The 19,367-nt window shown below is 34.5% G+C and overlaps 1 protein-coding gene across 1 annotated transcript in view; it reads right to left on the reverse strand.

Moving 5' to 3' along the window:
- LOC144974013 (uncharacterized) overlaps positions 1–17,721 on the reverse strand; it is a 21,365-nt gene extending 3,644 nt beyond the window's left edge. Inside the window, exons 1-4 of the mRNA XM_078916902.1 lie at positions 15,940–17,721; positions 9,981–10,225; positions 6,289–6,460; positions 2,342–2,573 (exon numbers count right to left, since the gene is read on the reverse strand). Of these exons, the coding sequence (XP_078773028.1) occupies positions 2,342–2,573; positions 6,289–6,460; positions 9,981–10,225; positions 15,940–16,024 (734 nt within the window). The 5' untranslated portion in view covers positions 16,025–17,721. The remainder of the gene's footprint in view (positions 1–2,341; positions 2,574–6,288; positions 6,461–9,980; positions 10,226–15,939) is intronic.
- Positions 17,722–19,367: the final 1,646 nt, after the last annotated feature.

The raw sequence follows: 19,367 nt of genomic DNA on the forward strand, positions 1-19,367 counted from the left end.
ACCCCTAGGTCCTGATTGTTGATGTACTATATATAATGTGAAAGTAGTCTACCAAACGATGGCAGTGTGTAATATAGCTCACTGAGTTTGAAAAACCAATGCAAGATTTTTCAATGCCATTCTTGCCCTCACTAGGCACGCTTTTCACTTTTTCAATTACTTTGTTGTAGCCAAGCTGTGGCCCATGAATACTGCATGAGCTAGTTTTGAGATATGAGTGAATAAAGGTGGAAAATCATTACCTGAATTATTTCAGTTTTTTCACTTCTTCATTTTAAGTATCCATCCAACTACATTCTCACAAAAAGGATTTTAAAATTTGAAGTTTATAGATGTAATTTAATTAATTTTTCCCCGGGTTATCGATGCGTAACTAGCTTTGAAATTGACCTCAAATCTGCCCCTGAGATAGATTTCAATCGGTGGTTCCTCTGTGATAGCTATATTTCAATGATTTGTAAAGGGAAATAAACAAATAGTAAAGTTTATCTTCATAAGCATTTCATTTTCTGATTGAATGCCTCCTTACCGAAGATGCTGATTCAATTTTGTTTTTACTTAACACAATCTCTGTAACACATAATGAAAGTATGAATGAGATACGAGAACATTGAAAATATATTCCACGCTTTCATGCATAATTTTGTGCAAATTCTCAAAACAGCATGAAAAGCATGCATTAGTGAAAAGCAAATTTACATAGTGAAACACCTAAGCGATATCACGGAGTGAAATCTCCAGAGTTAGGGGAAGGCTTTTAAATAAATAGGGGACGGCAACATCATTAGAGACATATTTTCTGATTATTTCATCACTGATGATATTGATGACAATAATTTAGTCACTGAAAGTGATGATGGCGATGGTGACAATGATGGCACTTCAATACTAAGTTCAAGGCCCGATTCAGGCACTTTCGTTTTTTCCTTGGGCAAGATTATTAACCCCCAATTGCTCATTTTGGACAACATGTGTGATTCCTAATAACAATAATAATAATAATAATAATAATAATAATAATAATAACAATAATAATAATAATAATAATAATAATAATAATAATAATAATAATAATAATAATAATAATAATAATAATAATAATAACAATAATAATAATAATAATGTACTTTATTCATCCAAAAGGAAATATTTGTACAGACGTATAAAATGCTGACAATGATACATACATAAACATAATATACGTAATTATTATGTGGTAAAGTAAAATTTGGTATTAGGTATATATAGTGTAATAATATTGTAGGCTGTAAGAATAATTACATAGTGTCATCATAAGTTCGTTTAATGGATTATCTATATTCAGGGTTCCCACAACTTCAGTAGAAAAAAATTCCTGATCCTTTCCAGACCCACATCCTGACCACACCATATCACTTCCACGAAAAAGGAGGAAAGACAATCAAATTTTTAAAAGGATTTGTGCGGCTATGTGGTCTAGTGGTATGACACTCGCTTTCGGATCGGAAGGTCCTGGGTTCGAGCCTCACGCTTGGCGCATAGTTGAGTCCTTGGAAAAGACTCTTTACTCACATTCTCTCACCATACTCAGGTGTAAAATGAGTACCTGGTCATTAACAGCGTTGTCCTTGTCCGAAAAATTGTAATATTCCCTAACAGGCGGCATGTCCCGTCCTACATGTTAAATGTTGCTGTTGACCAGGGACCCCTTGTAAAGCGCTTTGAGCACATTTAGTGGATATTGCGCTATATAAAGCTCAATAATATTTCAGATGTTTTGTAAATAGTAAGATGCGTAACTGATGTGGTGAAGGATGATGATATAAGGGTGTGGTGGCGGTTTTAGTAGTGGTGGTGGTCATGATGTAGTGATGGTTGCAGTAGTAGTTGTAGTTGGTTGTAGTAGTGGTGATGATGATGATGATGATCTGATGTTGTGGTGGTTGCAGAAGTGGCGGTAGTAATAATAATAATGTGGTGGTGTTGATGTGGAACAAAAAAAAATTCCCGACCATATGGTGGTGTTGATGTAGAACTATAAAAAATTCCCGACCATATTGTGGTGTTGATGTAGACCTAAAAAAAATTCCCGACCATATTGTGGTGTTGATGTAGACCTAAAAAAAATTCCCATTTCCAGACCCATGAACCCAAATGAGTGAATTCCTGACCCTTTTCCCCAACCCGGGAAAAAAAATATCAAATCACGATCTATTCCTGACTTCTCTACCTTGTAGGAACCCTGTTTATTCCTTCGTGGAATGCCTGGGCAATACCGTGCAAAAGGGCATTATTCTTTTGTTGTTTTTTTTTGTTTTGTTTTTTAATGGAAAAGCAGCATTAGAAATAGAATAGTACTTACACGAGGTCTTCTTTTCCTCCGCTTATCTTCAAAGCAGGACCGTCTTTGGGGGTGGTGAATTCCACAAAAGTCAAACAAATTTTATTGTGTCCACTGTTCTGCACGTTGATGCGAGCCACACAAAAATACAAGGAGGGATCTCCTGCAGCCCTTCCAGACAGTATGATTCCTTCTGCCTCACCTGTAACAATTCCGCCGGACCTATGACATTCTCGAGTTCTGGACAGATACACTGGAGAAAAATTAGTTTAATATAATAATATGTCATATTTCTACCACTTCATAGAATTTAATTTTTAAAAAGGTGCAATTCGGGAAAAAAAAAATTCTTGTGAAAAAAAACTATTTCCAATTTTAAATTGTATTTGTTTTGTTTTTATAATGTATATACATATATTGAATCGTGTTGGATACAAATATGGTACGAATAGTGCTCGACATGTAGCGATGGAGCGAATTATTATTTTAACAAGCAACAACACATAACAAACCAAATTCATGTAACACACAGTCCTGACGATGGCTGACAAGGCCTGAAACATCGATGCAGACTGACTCCAACATTGTGGTAAATATCAAAATAATACATATATATATATATGAAGCCGATAAATGGAATACTGCTTAATGGGAACAATCTGCCTGTGACAGAATGTTTTTCTTTATAATTTATGCTGGATGACCAGAACTCATGCAAGTTAATTGGAACAATTTTAGAGATTTAAAAAAATTTCTTATGAATTGCCCCTTTAAATTCTTTGCAAGTTGCTTTTTGAATAATCAAAATATTAAATTTCCTAAAGCAGAAATTCCCCACTGGGATATGACACACTGAAATGTACATATTAAATATAATCCTCTAAAAATAGAAAGGTCAAAGAAAAAATAGTAAATAGCACAAAACAAGTTAAAAATCAGCCTTCCTACGCTCAGTACACACTAAACAATTAACCCTTAACAAAAGCATCCTCTAAACAGAAATAATAATAAAGAAGAAGAAGAAAGAAGAAAGCACATTGAGTACATCCTTGTCAGCCAGATAAAGAAGTACACAATAGGTATGATATCCTATATGAACTCCAACAGGCGCTCATGTGAAACACAAAATTAATCAGTTTTGTTGATGACGCTTCAAAGTCTCTCGAGAAGGGCCAACAAACTGATGTACAGTAAAATTACTTTAAACCGAAAGAAGCTAAACCGAAAAATACCTTAAACCGCAAAGAATTTAATAAATTGTACTAGTTTCTTCATTATCTTATTATCTTTGTATTCATTCTTACGATGAACCGAAATACTTCTAAGCAGGACTTTCTTTAAACCGAAACAACTTGAGAGCACCTTCCCTTTTTCTCTTTCTCTATTTTTCTCCAAAAATTCGGGAAGGAGGCCACACGTAATAATGCCCGGCGATATTAAACATAGAGCGTAAGTATAAGATGAGGGTGAGGGGTGGAATGGGGGGTAGGCAAACACTTCAATCGCTGCACTTGGGCTTGGCCAACACCACAATCGCGCAGACTGGAAAAGGAAGACAACGGGTGCCTGGCAGGCGAAAAATTAGCCAACTTACTATTGACATGCCATTTAATTTCCACATAAGTTTAAATGTGTGTGTGTGATGGGCTAAAGGGGAGGGGGAGGTTCCATGTAATTGGGCCTTTGAACCTAATGGCTTTTCAACAAAGAAAGATGTGTAGTAGACAGCTTAGCATTGACACTCCTTTTCATTTCCATTTCACTTCACCTCTGAGTAGCTGCGCATCATTCATTATCAATTATCGCACAAGAACTTTCGATCTTATTTTAGCTTTGCATTTTACTAAAAGATGTCTAAAAGAAAGCACTGTGCTTACACGTTGGAGTTTCAAAATACTATGTGAAGTCAATGAAAAAAAAGTTGATCAAGATGGAGATATGTAAAAAAACACGGCATCCCGAACTCAACTCTTTCAACAATTTTGAATGGAAAACGAAAACCCCCAAAAATATTTTTAAAATACAAAAAAAAAATAAAAAATAAAAAATAAAAAATCATTTTAAAAATTACGAAGATGGCATTTATTCAACAACTCCATTTAAGGGGAATCCCATGATACGATTAAATGAGCAAATTCCTTAAATAGTTACTAACATTGAAAAACATCGCAAAACGGGAACTTGCTTTAAACCAAAATGTCTTTAAACCGAAATGGTTTAGAAGGTCCCCAAAATTTCGGTTTAAAGTAATTCTACTGTATTTATAATGGACTTCTCCAAGGCCTTTGACAAAGTTGACCACAACATATTGTTCCACAAGCTTCGACAATATGGGATAAATGGAAAAATCAACAGATGGATTGAAAACTTCCTGAAAGGCCGTACCCAATCAGTGATTATTGGCGGCGAATCATCCAAGTCTGTCCCAGTTGCATCTGGTGTTCCTCAAGGCTCAGTCCTTGGTCCCGCTCTCTTTCTTTTTTATATTAACGATCAAGTTCCCCTTTTTGCAGATGACACTATTGTATACTTGATAATAAAATCACAAGGAGATGGAGCACATCTGCAACACGACCTTGAGAAACTGGCGGCTTGGGAACAGAGGCACTGCATGGAGTTTCATCTGGAGAAATGCAATGTCATTTCCACCTCCAGAAAGAAATCTCCAATCACATGCAATTACAAGCTACACAACTACACCTTGGAGCACATAACATCAGCCAAATATTTAGGAATCAGACTTAAAATGGGACGAGCATGTCAATAATATCACAAAAAAAAGCAAATAGGACCCTGGGTTTCCTCCGAAGAAATTTAAAGATGAAATCAACAAGCCTACTAAAATCATTAGTTTACAAGTCACTTGTTCGACCACAAGTTGAATACACATGCATTGTTTGGGACCTACATACAAAACACCTTGTTGATAAACTGAAAGCAATACAGAGACGAGACGCTCGTTTCATTACAGGAAACTGAGTAAACATCAAGTGTGAGCAGCATGATTGATCAACTTAAATGGAAGTCACTCCTAACTAGGAGGAAAGTAGCACGCCTGACTATGATGTATAAGATAAAGAACAACCTGGTGGCGATATCAAATCCTGATCTCCAAACACTGACACGAACATCCAGGACTTCCCACATGGACAGTTTCATCCCCTTGACATCCACCAAAAACTTCAGAAAATTCTCATTTGACCCCAGTGCCATCACAGATTGGAACAATTTACAGCGGGAAATTACATCTGCACCCACTTTAGATTTATTTACAGAGCTCCTAGATAACTGCTGAATTTTTACCTTAATGTTATTGTTCATGTCAAAATCTTCATGACTGAAGATGGCTATTAAAGGAAGAAGAAAAAGAAGAAGAAGAAGAAGAAGAAAAAGAAGAAGAAGAAGAAGAAGAAGAAGAAGAAGAAGAAGAAGAAGAAGAAGAAGAAGAAGAAGAAGAAGAAGAAGAAGAAGAAGAAGAATGATACATCAAATGCAACTAAAACATGCATTTGACTGTTTTTCCTTTAAAATAAACACAGTCAATGGCAAGGTAAAACCATACGATTCAGTTCAGAACAAAGGCAGAAAGCTACATAGAGGACTAGATACAGGGTAAAGGCGAGACTTTTTGCTTTGCTGGATAATTCATTTCTTCAGCACAAAGGGAGAGTGACATTGAGTGAGTCAAGGGCAAGTCAATGCTACCCAGTGAACCATCTAAGATATGCTTTGGATACACCCAAAACCCCATCATGTTCGATGATTTAAAGCATCTGAAAAAAGTTTTCGTGCTTTTTCTCAATCATTGCTTGAAAAGACAGGAGTGGATATAGGGTCTTTTTGTTTTGTTCTTTTTTTTTTTTTTTGGTTATTTTTTACATTTTTTTTAGCAGGGGATAAACAAAAACCGTTCATTAAAGTCTCAAGTAATGAAAATAAAAGTTGTTATCCCATAACATAATACTTACTTGGATGGTTGTAAAGTTGTTTCTGTTCAAGAATTATTTTACCAACTGGATTAGTACGTCTACTATTTTCGCATAAAACAGTACTTTGGAAAGTCATTCTCAAATCTTCTCCAGTGGGAGCACACACATCTATTTCATGAGTTCTATTATAGAATATCGGATCACAAGGTAGCTGCAATCAAAAAATGGAAGTAAAAGACAGATCGTTTAGTGTTGCATGGAGTTGTTTGATAGATTTCACGTGGAAAACAAACAAAAGAAAATTAAAGGCTAAAATAATAGGACAAAACATCAGATAAAACAAAGAAAAAACTAGGTAGTAATAATAATAATAATAATAATAATAATAATAATAATAATAATAATAATAATAATAATAATAATAATAATATATGCTTTATTCATTTTAAAAAATGGAAATTCGTTTACAGACTGGCATGGATAAAAAAGTATAAATATAAAGTTGAGAATTTATGGCGACAATGTATATATATATATATATAAATTTTACAAGTGAAATATGTTGTCCCTATGACCCTGGTTTGAATTTAAATGCAAATGCATAAAAATGTAAAAATTTACAATTAAGAATTAATAGCCACATTTTATATATCAATTTGATAAATTGAGATAGATTTTACTTCTGGCCTCTAGTCCGAACTTGTGTGTGTATATTTTAAAAAATTAAAAAAGTTGCGCATTAAAAATTCGAATACTATGTGGTAAAAATGAATTAAGGTGACGTGTTGTCTTTGTTTTTATAGATATAAGGCGACGGCTCCTCATGGAGAACTTAATATATTTGTGAAAGGGGTCATCGCCATCCTTCATAACTTTCTCCATTTTACTTAGATAATTTTTTTTTTTTTTGTTTGTTTGTTGCTTTAGGTCTCTTCCAACACAATTGAGGTTATATGAGAGACCGCTGAAACAAAAAAACAAGCACCATCTAACAAAAATAGTACAAATGTAAATCAAAATCATAACCTAAAGATATCATAAGCTAAATTATAAATAACCAAGAACAAACAGGCAGAAGATTTACAGAAAAAAAATATCCCCTGTCAAAAATACAATCACAAACCAAAGAAGCAGGATAGGCTAGTAAAGAGAAGAAGAAACGACATCACTATCGGATCGTACACCCATGCGAACATCATAGGTATATGATTCAAGGGTGATGCTCCCATCCAACCACCCGCTTACTTAGATAAAATCTCTTGAACAGTTCTTCCACATTTGAAATTGGGTTTATTAATTATCCGATCACTTTTCTTAATGTCACAAATACTGGCATTTCCACATCAAATAGTAATCACGGTCTCCAAAACATCTATAAAAAAGGGTGCATAAGTAAAGTTTTGTCTATGTCAAATTCTGAAAGTTTCCAAATAAAATACATTCTTTTGTTCAATCGGTTTGTAAATGCCACTGCAATTTATTGCCAATTAAAATACCCAAACATTTGTAAACCGAAACTTGCTCAACAGCTTGATTGTTAATTTTGAGCGGACTGATGGACTGTGTGTTCTTTCTAAAATCAAAAAATCATTTCTTTGGTTTTTCCTACATTTAATTTCAGGGAGTTATCAACCAAAAAATCTGTCGATCTCAGACCTTTATGCTGTTTCATCATCATTAAATATTAACCCTTGAAGGGCAGTGTCATCAGCAAATTTTAAAATTGGGACAAGTCACTTATACAGTCATTTGTGTAAACCGTAAAGAGGGAGGAGAGAGAACACACCCTTGAGGGGCTCCTTTATTAGTAATTATTTTATTAGATTTGTTTCCATTAATTTTTGTGCTCTCTCTAAAAGAAAGTCTAAAATCCAGGAAATCAAATGGGGATTTATATTCAAACATTTCAGCTTTTCAGCAAGTAAATGGGGCCGAATCGTGTTGAATGCTGAAGAAAAATCAATAAAAAGAATTCTGCAATAAGCCTTTGGTTTATCTAAATGACTGTAAATATTATTCAACAAAAGGTTAATGGCATCATCAACATCATTTGTTTGATATGCAAATTGTAAGGGGTCGGGTTGGGGACCAAGCTTTTTCAGTACAAATCGTTCGAAACATTTCATAACAATAGATGTCAGGGCTACAGGCCTGAGATCATTCATACAAGATACTTTGTCTTTCTTGGGGACAGGGACACTTTTCGATGTTTTCCAAATGGCCAGAATACAGGATTGTTGGATAGACATATTAAAAATAATGGTAAAAATATAACACAATTGCTCGGCACATAGTTTCAATAACTTGCCTCCAATGCCATCTCACTTTCCGTACATTTACACTCTCAAACTCTCTCCTCACTTGCCGTTCATCAAACACAATCTCATGTTATGTCATAATGCCATCATTCTCTTCATATGGTGAACATCTTGTGTCTGAACAATGCATTATGACAAAGGAAATTAATCTCCAGCTCATGGTCAGGACATCCAAGCTATCATCGCAAGCTGCATTGTCACTTTCATGGTCTCGGTGTCGTACCCACGCTGAGTGTCAGAAATTACATTGAGACCTCTTATCTCCTCTATTTCTCTTATAGTATAGGCATTACTGATGCTCAAGTTCTCTATCTCAAGAAATTATTGGCAAGGTCATTACCACTCTTAAGTCTCAATACCGATTGGCAATAAAAGGAAGAACTGTTATACGGATCAATGGACTATCTAAGCACCAAGGCACTGTTGCTTGGGATTTGGTCAAGCTCATCGCATTAGATAACAATACATGTCGCACTGCTGAATGAATTTAAGCAAGACATAATATGCTGTATAAGGATGTTGGTGAAAACTGACTGAAGCCTCCTCTACAATTTGGCATCAATCTGTCCATCATGAATCACAATATAATATATAACACAAACTTTAACATATCACACACAACATCTCACAGCACTTGAATTATGACACATTATAATCATTAATAATTTTGTACAATAATACATCAATATCAATATCACCTATGAAGAATTTTTAAATGTTTTTATGTATTTCTATTTCTTCCTTCTCGTCATAAGCTTCTTCCTAGCCCTTCAAGGTTTAGAGACGGAATGAATTATGTTACTGACTTAGTCTTGAGAGAGAGAAAGAATGATAGATAAAACAATCTCGGGAGGGGAGAAAGGGTAAGACCATCAGTGATTTGGTCACAAAGAGTGAAGAATATTCACCACACGATAGGACAAATAGTGAATAGTGTTTCACTGCAGACAACACGGAGTGGGTCAAGTTCATGACAGCATGTAACAATAATAAATGTAAAGCAAGCAGAGAATCTGCATTTGAACAAATCCAAATAGCAAGCTGTCCTTCCTATTCAAAACCTGTTGATCAATCCTCTGAAGTTGCATCAGAGTTTTAATCGTCATGAAAACTCAATGAAATAGGCAAAAGATGATTGATCAGTGGATTTATTTAAATGCTACTTCAGAGGTTGGAATCAACAAGTAAACAATACGTCTCTTAGGTAATAAGTAAACATGTGTTGTTTTTTTTAAATTTGGTCAACAATTTTAAAATATCCTTCCTTTGAAAACCACATCTTTGAAGTCATCATTACAATGAAAATGAAAGAACCTTTGGTTTAACATGACTATTCCACCTATAGCAGAAAGGTGGCTGGAGTGAATATATAATCTTAGATAAATTGTTTACACAATACCAAAATCATCTTACCGTATAATTGTCTGTGCTGCTGTTAATAGATATTGAATCACCGTACTTGCAAAATATCACGTAATTTCCAACAGCACAAAGCTTAGTTGAACTTCTTAGTAACTCAGTTTTCCCTCGGTAAGTCGCTTCACAGCGTCCTCCTTTATTTTTTGGGCAGTCTATTTCGCTTGGCAAAATGCTGTGACGTGTACTGACTCCCAAAATAGCCTTATCGACTAAGATCACTTGATTACAACTCTCATCACCTGTATTCAAATTAAAAAATCAATGGCACTGATGACTGAGGACTGTAAACATTGTAACAATGTTCTGAAAGAAATTATAATCTCAACTTGTTTTTGTTTGTTTGTTTGTTTGTTGCTTTAGGTCTCTTCCAACACAATTGAGGTTATATGAGAGACCGCTGAAACAAAAAAACAAGCACCATCTAACAAAAATAGTACAAATGTAAATCAAAATCATAACCTAAAGATATCATAAGCTAAATTATAAATAACCAAGAACACACAGGCAGAAGATTTACAGAAAAAAAAATATCCCCTGTCAAAAATACAATCACAAACCAAAGAAGCAGGATAGGCTAGTAAAGAGAAGAAGAAACGACATCACTATCGGATCGTATACCCATGCGAACATCATAGGTATATGATTCAAGGGTGATGCTCCCATCCAACCACCCGCTCAACCTGTTTGATCATGTCATAAAACGCATGTCCTTCATGTCAAGTGATAAATACTAGTTTACCATTTTGCTGGGCTATTTCTAAGAAACTGGCATGCACTCTCAATGTTCATATATTAATATTAGTGAAGATGGAAATGGAGGAGGAGGAGGGGGAGGAGGAGGAGGAGGAGGAGGAGGAGGAGGAGGAGGAGGAGGAGGAGGAGGAGGAGGAGGAGGAGGAGGAGGAGGAGGAGGAGGAGGAGGAGAGAGAAGAAGAAGAAGAAGAAGAAGAAGAAGAAGAAGAAGAAGAAGAAGAAGAAGAAGAAGAAGAAGAAGAAGAAGAAGAAGAAGAAGAAGAAGAAGAAGAAGAAAAACAACAACAACAACAACAACAATGAGAACAGCAAAATGGAGAAGGCGGAGGATTAGATGATGGTGATGACAACAACGATGACAGTGACATAGATACCGATTGTTATGGTCTTGGGGGAAACAACTGATATAACCATGGTCAAGATTCTGATAAGTTGGTTAAGTCCCTTCTGCCAACTTGCAATTATAACAAAAATTGAGCGTAATTTGACACCCAAAACACAGGTGTATATTTGTAAAGCGCTTTGAGCATGTTTAGTGGATATTGTGGTAAATGAAAGCTCAATTTTAAAAATTTTATTATCACCAGTCCTAACTCATTACCCTTAAAAGTTTGAGTTATTTTAGTTTGTTGATTTTGTTGTTTGCTCTCTCTCTCTTCTCTCTCTCTCTCTCTCTCTCTCTCTCTCTCTCTCTCTCTCTCTCTCTCTCTCTCTCTCTCTATATATATATATATATATATATATATATATATATATATATATATATATATATATCTACATGCATGCATAGAATTGATGGTACATGCTCAATGGCCACGTGACCACTTGTTGCTATGCGGGGCAAGCTATGGTACAACTCATTGGTTATTTAATCAACCCTATACAGTTTATATAACATTGAAAAATGTGTCATTTATCGTATAATTGGTCGAAACTAGTCTAATAACCATTTCAATCGTTCTATATAATCTTTATTTCTTGAAATTTCTATCTCTCTGCACCCTGACCTACTCGAAGCATTCCCCTACATGCACATCTTCTTATTAAAAGCTCTGATAACCTTACATTATTATGGGATTTTTTAAAACATTGTTGTAAGGGGCAATATTTTGCTTTGAATAGAAAATACTTCCATAACAACAATGAGCTCATATCAATAGACCAACTATAAATAAGTATGTAGTATCACACCTTCCTCTCATCACACCACCAGGCTTTCATTTCATTCAGACTCCACCCTACAAGGACCACACACTACCTTCTGTTTATTGTTTTGACAATTTCTTTGATTTGTTATATACAGAAGAAGGGTTTACAATCGAACTGTTCATTATTTACATCAAATCATCCCGAAGCATTTTGATTAGTCCCTGCCTGCAGACAACCAATTATCCCTACCATCCTGATAAATTCTCAACATACGCATGTGCGACTCGGGTGTCGAATAATCTGGAGACAAGATAAACGAGAGTTTCGGGTGTCGAATAACACTCTGATTTTAAATTTAGTAATTTTAAGGAGATAAAAATTGTAGTCACCAACAGGCTTTGAAAATCAATTTACTCTCACACCAGATGACTTCAAATCTTTACAATTAAGCTATGTAGTCTGGCATGAACTTTCATTTTTAATATGTGACCCTTCACCTCAAAACGGTATTATGTAGGGATGGTTAAGACGTTGAAAATTGAATTTATAGTCAGAAATATCAGACTTTTGTTGAGTTTGTATGATTTATTGAGGAGAATGAATACCTTATTTTAGGGTGATAATGCCAACAATTTATATTTTTGACCAGTTTAACATTTAATTCGGCTTTTAAGCATTTGGTTCGTTCCAACATAATACCGTTTTGAGACGACGGGTCACATATAGTCTACTGTTACAGTTTTTGACCTAAACCTATTGGATTTTCTTTTCAACTGGCAAGAACGAGCGCAACCTTAGGAGGGCTATCTTCGAGGTTACGAAATATTCAATATTAGTCAAAACGAGTATTATAACACTTCCTATGTACAATTTCCTATAAAAATATACAATACTGGTCAAAAATGTATTAAAACACTTCAGATGTACAATTTCCTATAAAAATATACAATACTGGTCAAAAATGTATTAAAACACTTCAGATGTACAATTTCCTAAAAAATCATCATTGAAGTCAGTAAATATGAAAATATATTTTTAAAAAGTAGATTTTAGTTTAACAAAACAAACAAAAAATCACGTTGTTGCGGATTATTCCCCTTTGTTTTTAGTATTTCGGTGATTTAAATAGTTATGGTGACCCAACCAATTACAAGTTCAGTTCTGTGCGGAGCATGAAAAATTATTTTAAAAGGTGAAGTTCAGAAGTCATTAAATAAATACAACTTCAGTTTGGTGCAGTGTATGGAAAATCATTTTAAAAGGTGAAGACCTGAGGAGTAATTAAGTTTTCGATAAAAAATGACTGTTAACTCACTCAATCCTAGAGTTTCTTGATACTTTTCAAAATTGGAAAAAAATATATTAAAAACAAAAACTACCATTAACACGTAAATATTAAAAAACATTAGCTTTGATACTACGCCTATAATTTGTCTCAAAAAAAATGTAATAAATAGGCATGGGGTAAAAGTAACCCGGGTAAACTACGGATATAGTCGGTGTTAGGGTTGAGTGAGTTAACCTTTCGGTTTAAACTGTTTAAAGCCAATATTCATCGTTGTTGTACAAATTCAATTACCTTTCCTTTATTCTCATCTGCTATTCTTTTACCTCTTTTAGAACTGGGTTCGGCAAAAAGTCCTTTCTCCTTCTTTAACTTCATCACTTTTTCACAAGCTATTTTTAGCTGGAGAGCATTCCAACACACAAAATGATAAATCTAAAGGAGCTGGATATTTTTTTTTCATTCATGCCATCCTGGTATATATCTGAATGAGTGTGTAGTCTACAATTATTGAACTGTGTGTGTTAATGCATTATTTCACACTTTTTTCAAAATTAAATAAACTGAAAGCATTGAATTTATTAGCTTTTAAGAGTTTGTCATAAGCCAAACATGTTATGCTTTGTTATCTGTGTAGTGTAATATAAGTCGATTTTGGGGGTTTAAATAATTCATTGAGTTATGCCCAGGGCAACCACCTAGGTTATGCCCAGGGCATACACAGTGCGTGTTTGCCTTGGTTATGACCCTTTATAACTGAATAACCAACGTAGAAAGTTTTAAATACCTAGGTTCAATAGTGACAACAGATGGAAGATGTAACCGAGACATACGAGCAAGAATAACTCAAGCCAAACAGGCCTTCATGGACCTGGGAAACATTTTGAAAAACAAACAGATGTCGTTCGGGATTAGATTCCGAGTCTTGAAGTGCTACGTGTGGCCAATCTTGTTATACGGATGCGAAAGCTGGACTACAAATGCAGAAACACAAAAGAACATTGAAGCTTTTGAAATGTGGTGCTTGAGAAGGATGCAGAGAATATTGTATACTGCACACAAAACGAACGAAGAAGTGCTAAAACAAACATACCAACAAAGGAAACTAATGCCCTTAATAGTGGATCGACAACTATCCTTTTTCGGACACATAGTAAGGAAAGATAATGAATACCTGGCAAGTTGTGGAAAAATACCTGGTAAACGCGCCCGGGAGATACAAAGAAAAACACTCATAGACCAACTGAAGGGCTTCACCAACCTAACAATCCAAGAGCTGTTTGAAAAAGCAAGAGACAGGGAGGAATGGAGAGAGATAATTCATGCAGTATCCGAAGCCTGGACCTGGCATGGAACCTAGAAGAAGAAGAAGAACTGAATAGTGATATACTTTGGTTCTTTGCAGGTGATTTTGACCACGGAGCATCTCAAAATACAAGGAAAGCTTCCATATGCTTATAGAAATAGTGTATCTGCACAATATATCAAGTTTTGAAAAAAATCCCCGCCGAAATCTTTGACCGTTTTGAGCCTTGAAGTTGACAATAATTTGCGATGTTGGCTGTTGGTGCAGGTCGCATTACGCTATGCGTTATTGTTCGAAAAATTATAGTACCAGACCCATATTTTTGCTATATGATGTTGGACCATATGTTATTTATTGAGATACAAAACATCAATGACCAAAAATGACACATTAAAGTCATGAAAAAAAATAGTGAAAAAATTCTTTTTTTTTTTTTTTGCCCAACAGCACGGGGAGTCATATTCAAGGGTAGATAACTCAAAAAAAGTTGATAAATATTTTCATTTTCCTTCAAATAATTGTAATCTATGCTAAAAGTTGTACAGGATTCCCAGATTCGAGAGAGTTAGCTTGATTAGTGAAAAAGTTATAGCCTCTCAAAAATGGACCCACGGGCAAATTTGATTTTGACACGTTTTGAGACAAAAAATGTTTTTAAAATGGTTAAAAATTCAAACATCCATATTCTGAACTGAAAATTTGGTTTTCTTCACGTCTCATAAGTATTTTCAACTGAGCCAAGTTTGAGGAATATCAAAAGGGGTGTGGTTCCCAATTTCCGAAAACTTGACCCACTTGACATGGAATGCCATATATAGTATGCGCTTGGCTAAGAAGCTCATAACATTGCCATCCGGAAGTATAACGGACCAACACACAAAACCGTGTGTATCCATGAACGTTTATAGTCAGGTTAATACAGTTCAGTGAGCATTACTCATAAACGCGGATGGCAAAAAACAATAACAAAGACCTGAGTGACGTCATCTTCGAACTATCTATCTATCTATATATATATATATATATCTATATATATATATATATATATATATATATATATATATATATATATATATATATATATATAATAATATATATATTATCTATATATATATATATATATATATATATATATCTATATATATATATATATATATATACATATATATATATATATATATATATATATATATATATATATAAATCATAGGTATTATTATAATAAAAAAGAAGAGTTGAAAATGCGCGCGCCACTCTAAAGCCATGAAGTTATATTCCACATATTACATAAAAATTCAGATGATTTTACATGTGTAGGTAGCACTGGAATATAAACTCGTAGCAAAAAAAAAGAAACAAAAAAAAATAACAACAACAACAAACAAACACAAATTAAATATAAAATATTCATCATCAGAATTCGTGAAATTAAAACTAAAAAGCGTATTTTATATTTTTACCTGTAACTGAACAACTGAAGAGTAGAATAAATGAGAGCGATCCCATAGACATCAGAAAGCGTGGTGAAAAGCGTTTGCAGGCCATATTGATTGACTATTAATTAACTACCAACAGATCAAAATAATTTAGCTTCCAGTATGAATTTCAACCAAGCGCGCCAAGAGAGGGCTAGCTTTCTCACTGTGGTGGTAAAAGACGGAAGAGACGAGTGTTGTCAGTTGTCAATATTCGTTCATATAGAACAGTAAAGGAAGGTGCCCCAAACGTAAACAAGGTCTAGAAGCACGTGGCAGACCACATGTTCCTGTCTTGACAGCTCACGTTCCAATGTAAATTATAGAAAAAAATAACCTTTAAAATTTGGCTGTTATGTGGCAAAAGAAACACATATTCATAAATACTCGATCACGCGTCAAATAATATCTAAATATTGATTTTTTATTAAACAAATCGTAAAATTTATCAAAAATTACTGTCGGTCTATTTTTAGACCACGGTCAATCTCATTCTCCAAAATCAATGCGCTTGTGTGAACAAAACAAGAACTATTTGAAATCTGGTTTTCGGAATAATTTAGCCATATACAAAGAATTTAAATAAATAACTATTTTATTTGTACGTATTTGTTTTTAACTGACTGAGTATTATCTACAATTTGAACGACAAAAACGGGAGACCTGTTTTGTGCGCAACGTTGTCCGGCTGCTAAAGTTCCTAATCACCAGAAAAGAATGGCAGTCCAACTCATGCAAAGGTAAGATGCCAATTTCAGTGTTTGAGTTTGTAATTTGTATCGATTGGTTTTGAGAGAAGGAAACGATTTAGTTCAATGTTAATCCATAATAGCGTTCGGGTATTTAACTTTGGATGTCTCACCGGCATAATTTTAGAATGCTTTGTTTATTTGTTTTCATTTCACTTCGCAATTTGACTGCTGTCAGTCATTACAAATTACAGTTACAGTTACAGTACAGCTTCACTCGCCGATTCTCACTTACAGAGTTTACGTTTCCTTCACTCATGTCTGCTTCATGCTCATTCAGTGAGTGATTCGAATACTACTCTGTGAGAGAACACACTTTTCGTAATTTATGACATTTTATGGGTAACGTTTACAGTCTAGAACGTGTGTCAGTGTCAGCGTCAGTCATAACTTGACCGAAAAACAAAACAGAAAGGAACAAAAAAAAAGAGCAGACACCCCCCTCCTCAGTAGTTGAAATCTCAACAAAAGTTGTTTTTTTAAATCCTCATCTTTCGTGGCGCGTAGCTTTCACCGCTTGTCATATTTTATTGACTCTCGCTCTTTCCTGACCTGATAATAATAATAGATTTCGAAACAGTCTTCATTCTCTCATTATCTATTCATGACTGGAACTGGAAAAGGAACAAGACAAAGGGTCTCTGCCACCGATTTTCAATATCTTGTGTTGTTTGAGGGATTTAAGTTGGTAGCCGTTTTTGCCACATAAGACTTGTTGTTATTGTTTTTGCTGAGAGTCGATGGGATAAGGAATGGCAGAGAGGGAGGAAGGGGTGAAAAAAATGAGAATGTCTGGGAAAAGAAAATGTCCCACTCAACCCCTTCTCGCATCTTTGATATTTGGCAGGTGTCAAACTACATGTATGACGTTTTGGATCTTCCAAGCCGTTTCGCCTTATTTGGTCGGTAGCTCTGTGAAAGAAAACATACAATTGTAAAATGCAGGGAGTGCGGTCTGATATTTTCGTCGTCGCTATGATTATTCCCAGACAGGGTCTGCCAATAACGAAAATTGGTTATTCCCAGACCGATAGAGGAAAAAAAAAACAATATTTTTTTATTTAAAAAAAAAATAAAAACAATTTTAAGAAATTCATGCTCAGAAACGGAACAAGGCCAAACAAAAAAGGATAAAAGAATAGACTCGCTCCAAAAAAAAAAAAAGATTTAAAAAAAAAAGGGGGGGGGGGGGGAGAGCGATTGAATGAATCTGTGCAGCTAAAATGAGCAACGAGTTTCCCTTGGCTCAAGAGGAATGAAAATGAAAAAAACTGTGTTTAAGTTTTTGTATGAGTGTTGTGGGGGGTCGTGGGGTTTTGTTACAGTTTTATACTTATAGATAGAATGCGGTTGGCCAAGGAGTTCACAACATTGCCATCCGGAAGTATAACGGACCAACACACAAACTCTGTGTAACCATGAACTTTTATAGTCTGGTTAATACAGTTTAGTGAGAACAACTCACAAACGCGGATGGCAAAAACAATAACAAAGGCCTGAGTGACGTCATCTGCATACTATCTATACACATCCCTGTTAGTTCAATCTATTTTGGGGGTAATGATCAAGTGGGGCCTGGTCCCACAACTCTTTACGGATTTACCTTGGATTGAAATGAAAACTAAACCTCTCTGATTACTTTAGATTACCTAATTTTATTTCATACGTTTTTTTATGAAGAAGAAGCTTTTTAGGATTTTGTAATTCATAGGAAACACCATGATATGTGACATGATGTCTTATCTAAATTTTGCCTGAGGAATGATAAGCCAACAATTTTGAAAAGCTCTCTCTATTGATCGAATTATCAAAAATTTTATTTGTGATCAGATATTTTATTTGACTTTAAAGTGAAATCTAGAGGCATTAAAAAATATTCAATGTTTATTAGACTTTTCTTATGTGATCAAAAAGTTAAATACAGGAAATACTGATCAAATGAGTTCACCAGAAGGTAAATAAAAGCCCATTTTTTAAAAGCTAATCGACATTGGTTATGTAATCTTGCCTTCATGATCATAAATCTCTGATAAAATTAGACCTGACACAACGGTTTTAGTTTTAACAACCTAGTGGTATCTGAGTTCCAGGTCCATTATGTTTTCTAATGTTTTTATTGAATATAAGCAAACCATTAAGAAATAGGTCATGTCTATATATTCAACATTGAATGATATTTCTTCTTACATTGAAATAAGTGGTTCTTTAGAGTAATAAGGCTCATGGAACTGGAGTTATTCCTGTTTCTGTAACATGAAGCAACAGACCTTAAATAGTGCTTGATAACTTTCTTAAAAAATAAATGGTATTTCATTTTACTTTGAAATAATTGGTCCTTTAGAGTCATAAGGCTCATGGAACTGGAGTTTTTCCTGTTTCTGTAACATGAAGCAACAGACCTTAAATAGTGCTTGATAACTTTCTTTAAACAATAAATGGTATTTCATCTTACTTTGAAATAATTGGTCCTTTAGAGTCATAAGGCTCATGGAACTGGAGTTTTTCCTGTAACATGAAGCAACAGACTGTAACAAGTGCTTGATGAACTCTGAATAAGTTGCACATTTACATTTTACTTGTAGAGTTAGATCCAGTTATTCATTCAAACATTGCTATCTTAATTTCAAATTGGCATTTAATTAATAATAATAAATATAAAGTTAA

This window comes from Berghia stephanieae, chromosome 5 (genome assembly GCF_034508935.2).
Source record: "Berghia stephanieae isolate SIO BIC M18660-M18661 chromosome 5, UCSD_Bste_1.3, whole genome shotgun sequence".
Lineage (NCBI taxonomy): Eukaryota > Metazoa > Mollusca > Gastropoda > Nudibranchia > Aeolidiidae > Berghia > Berghia stephanieae.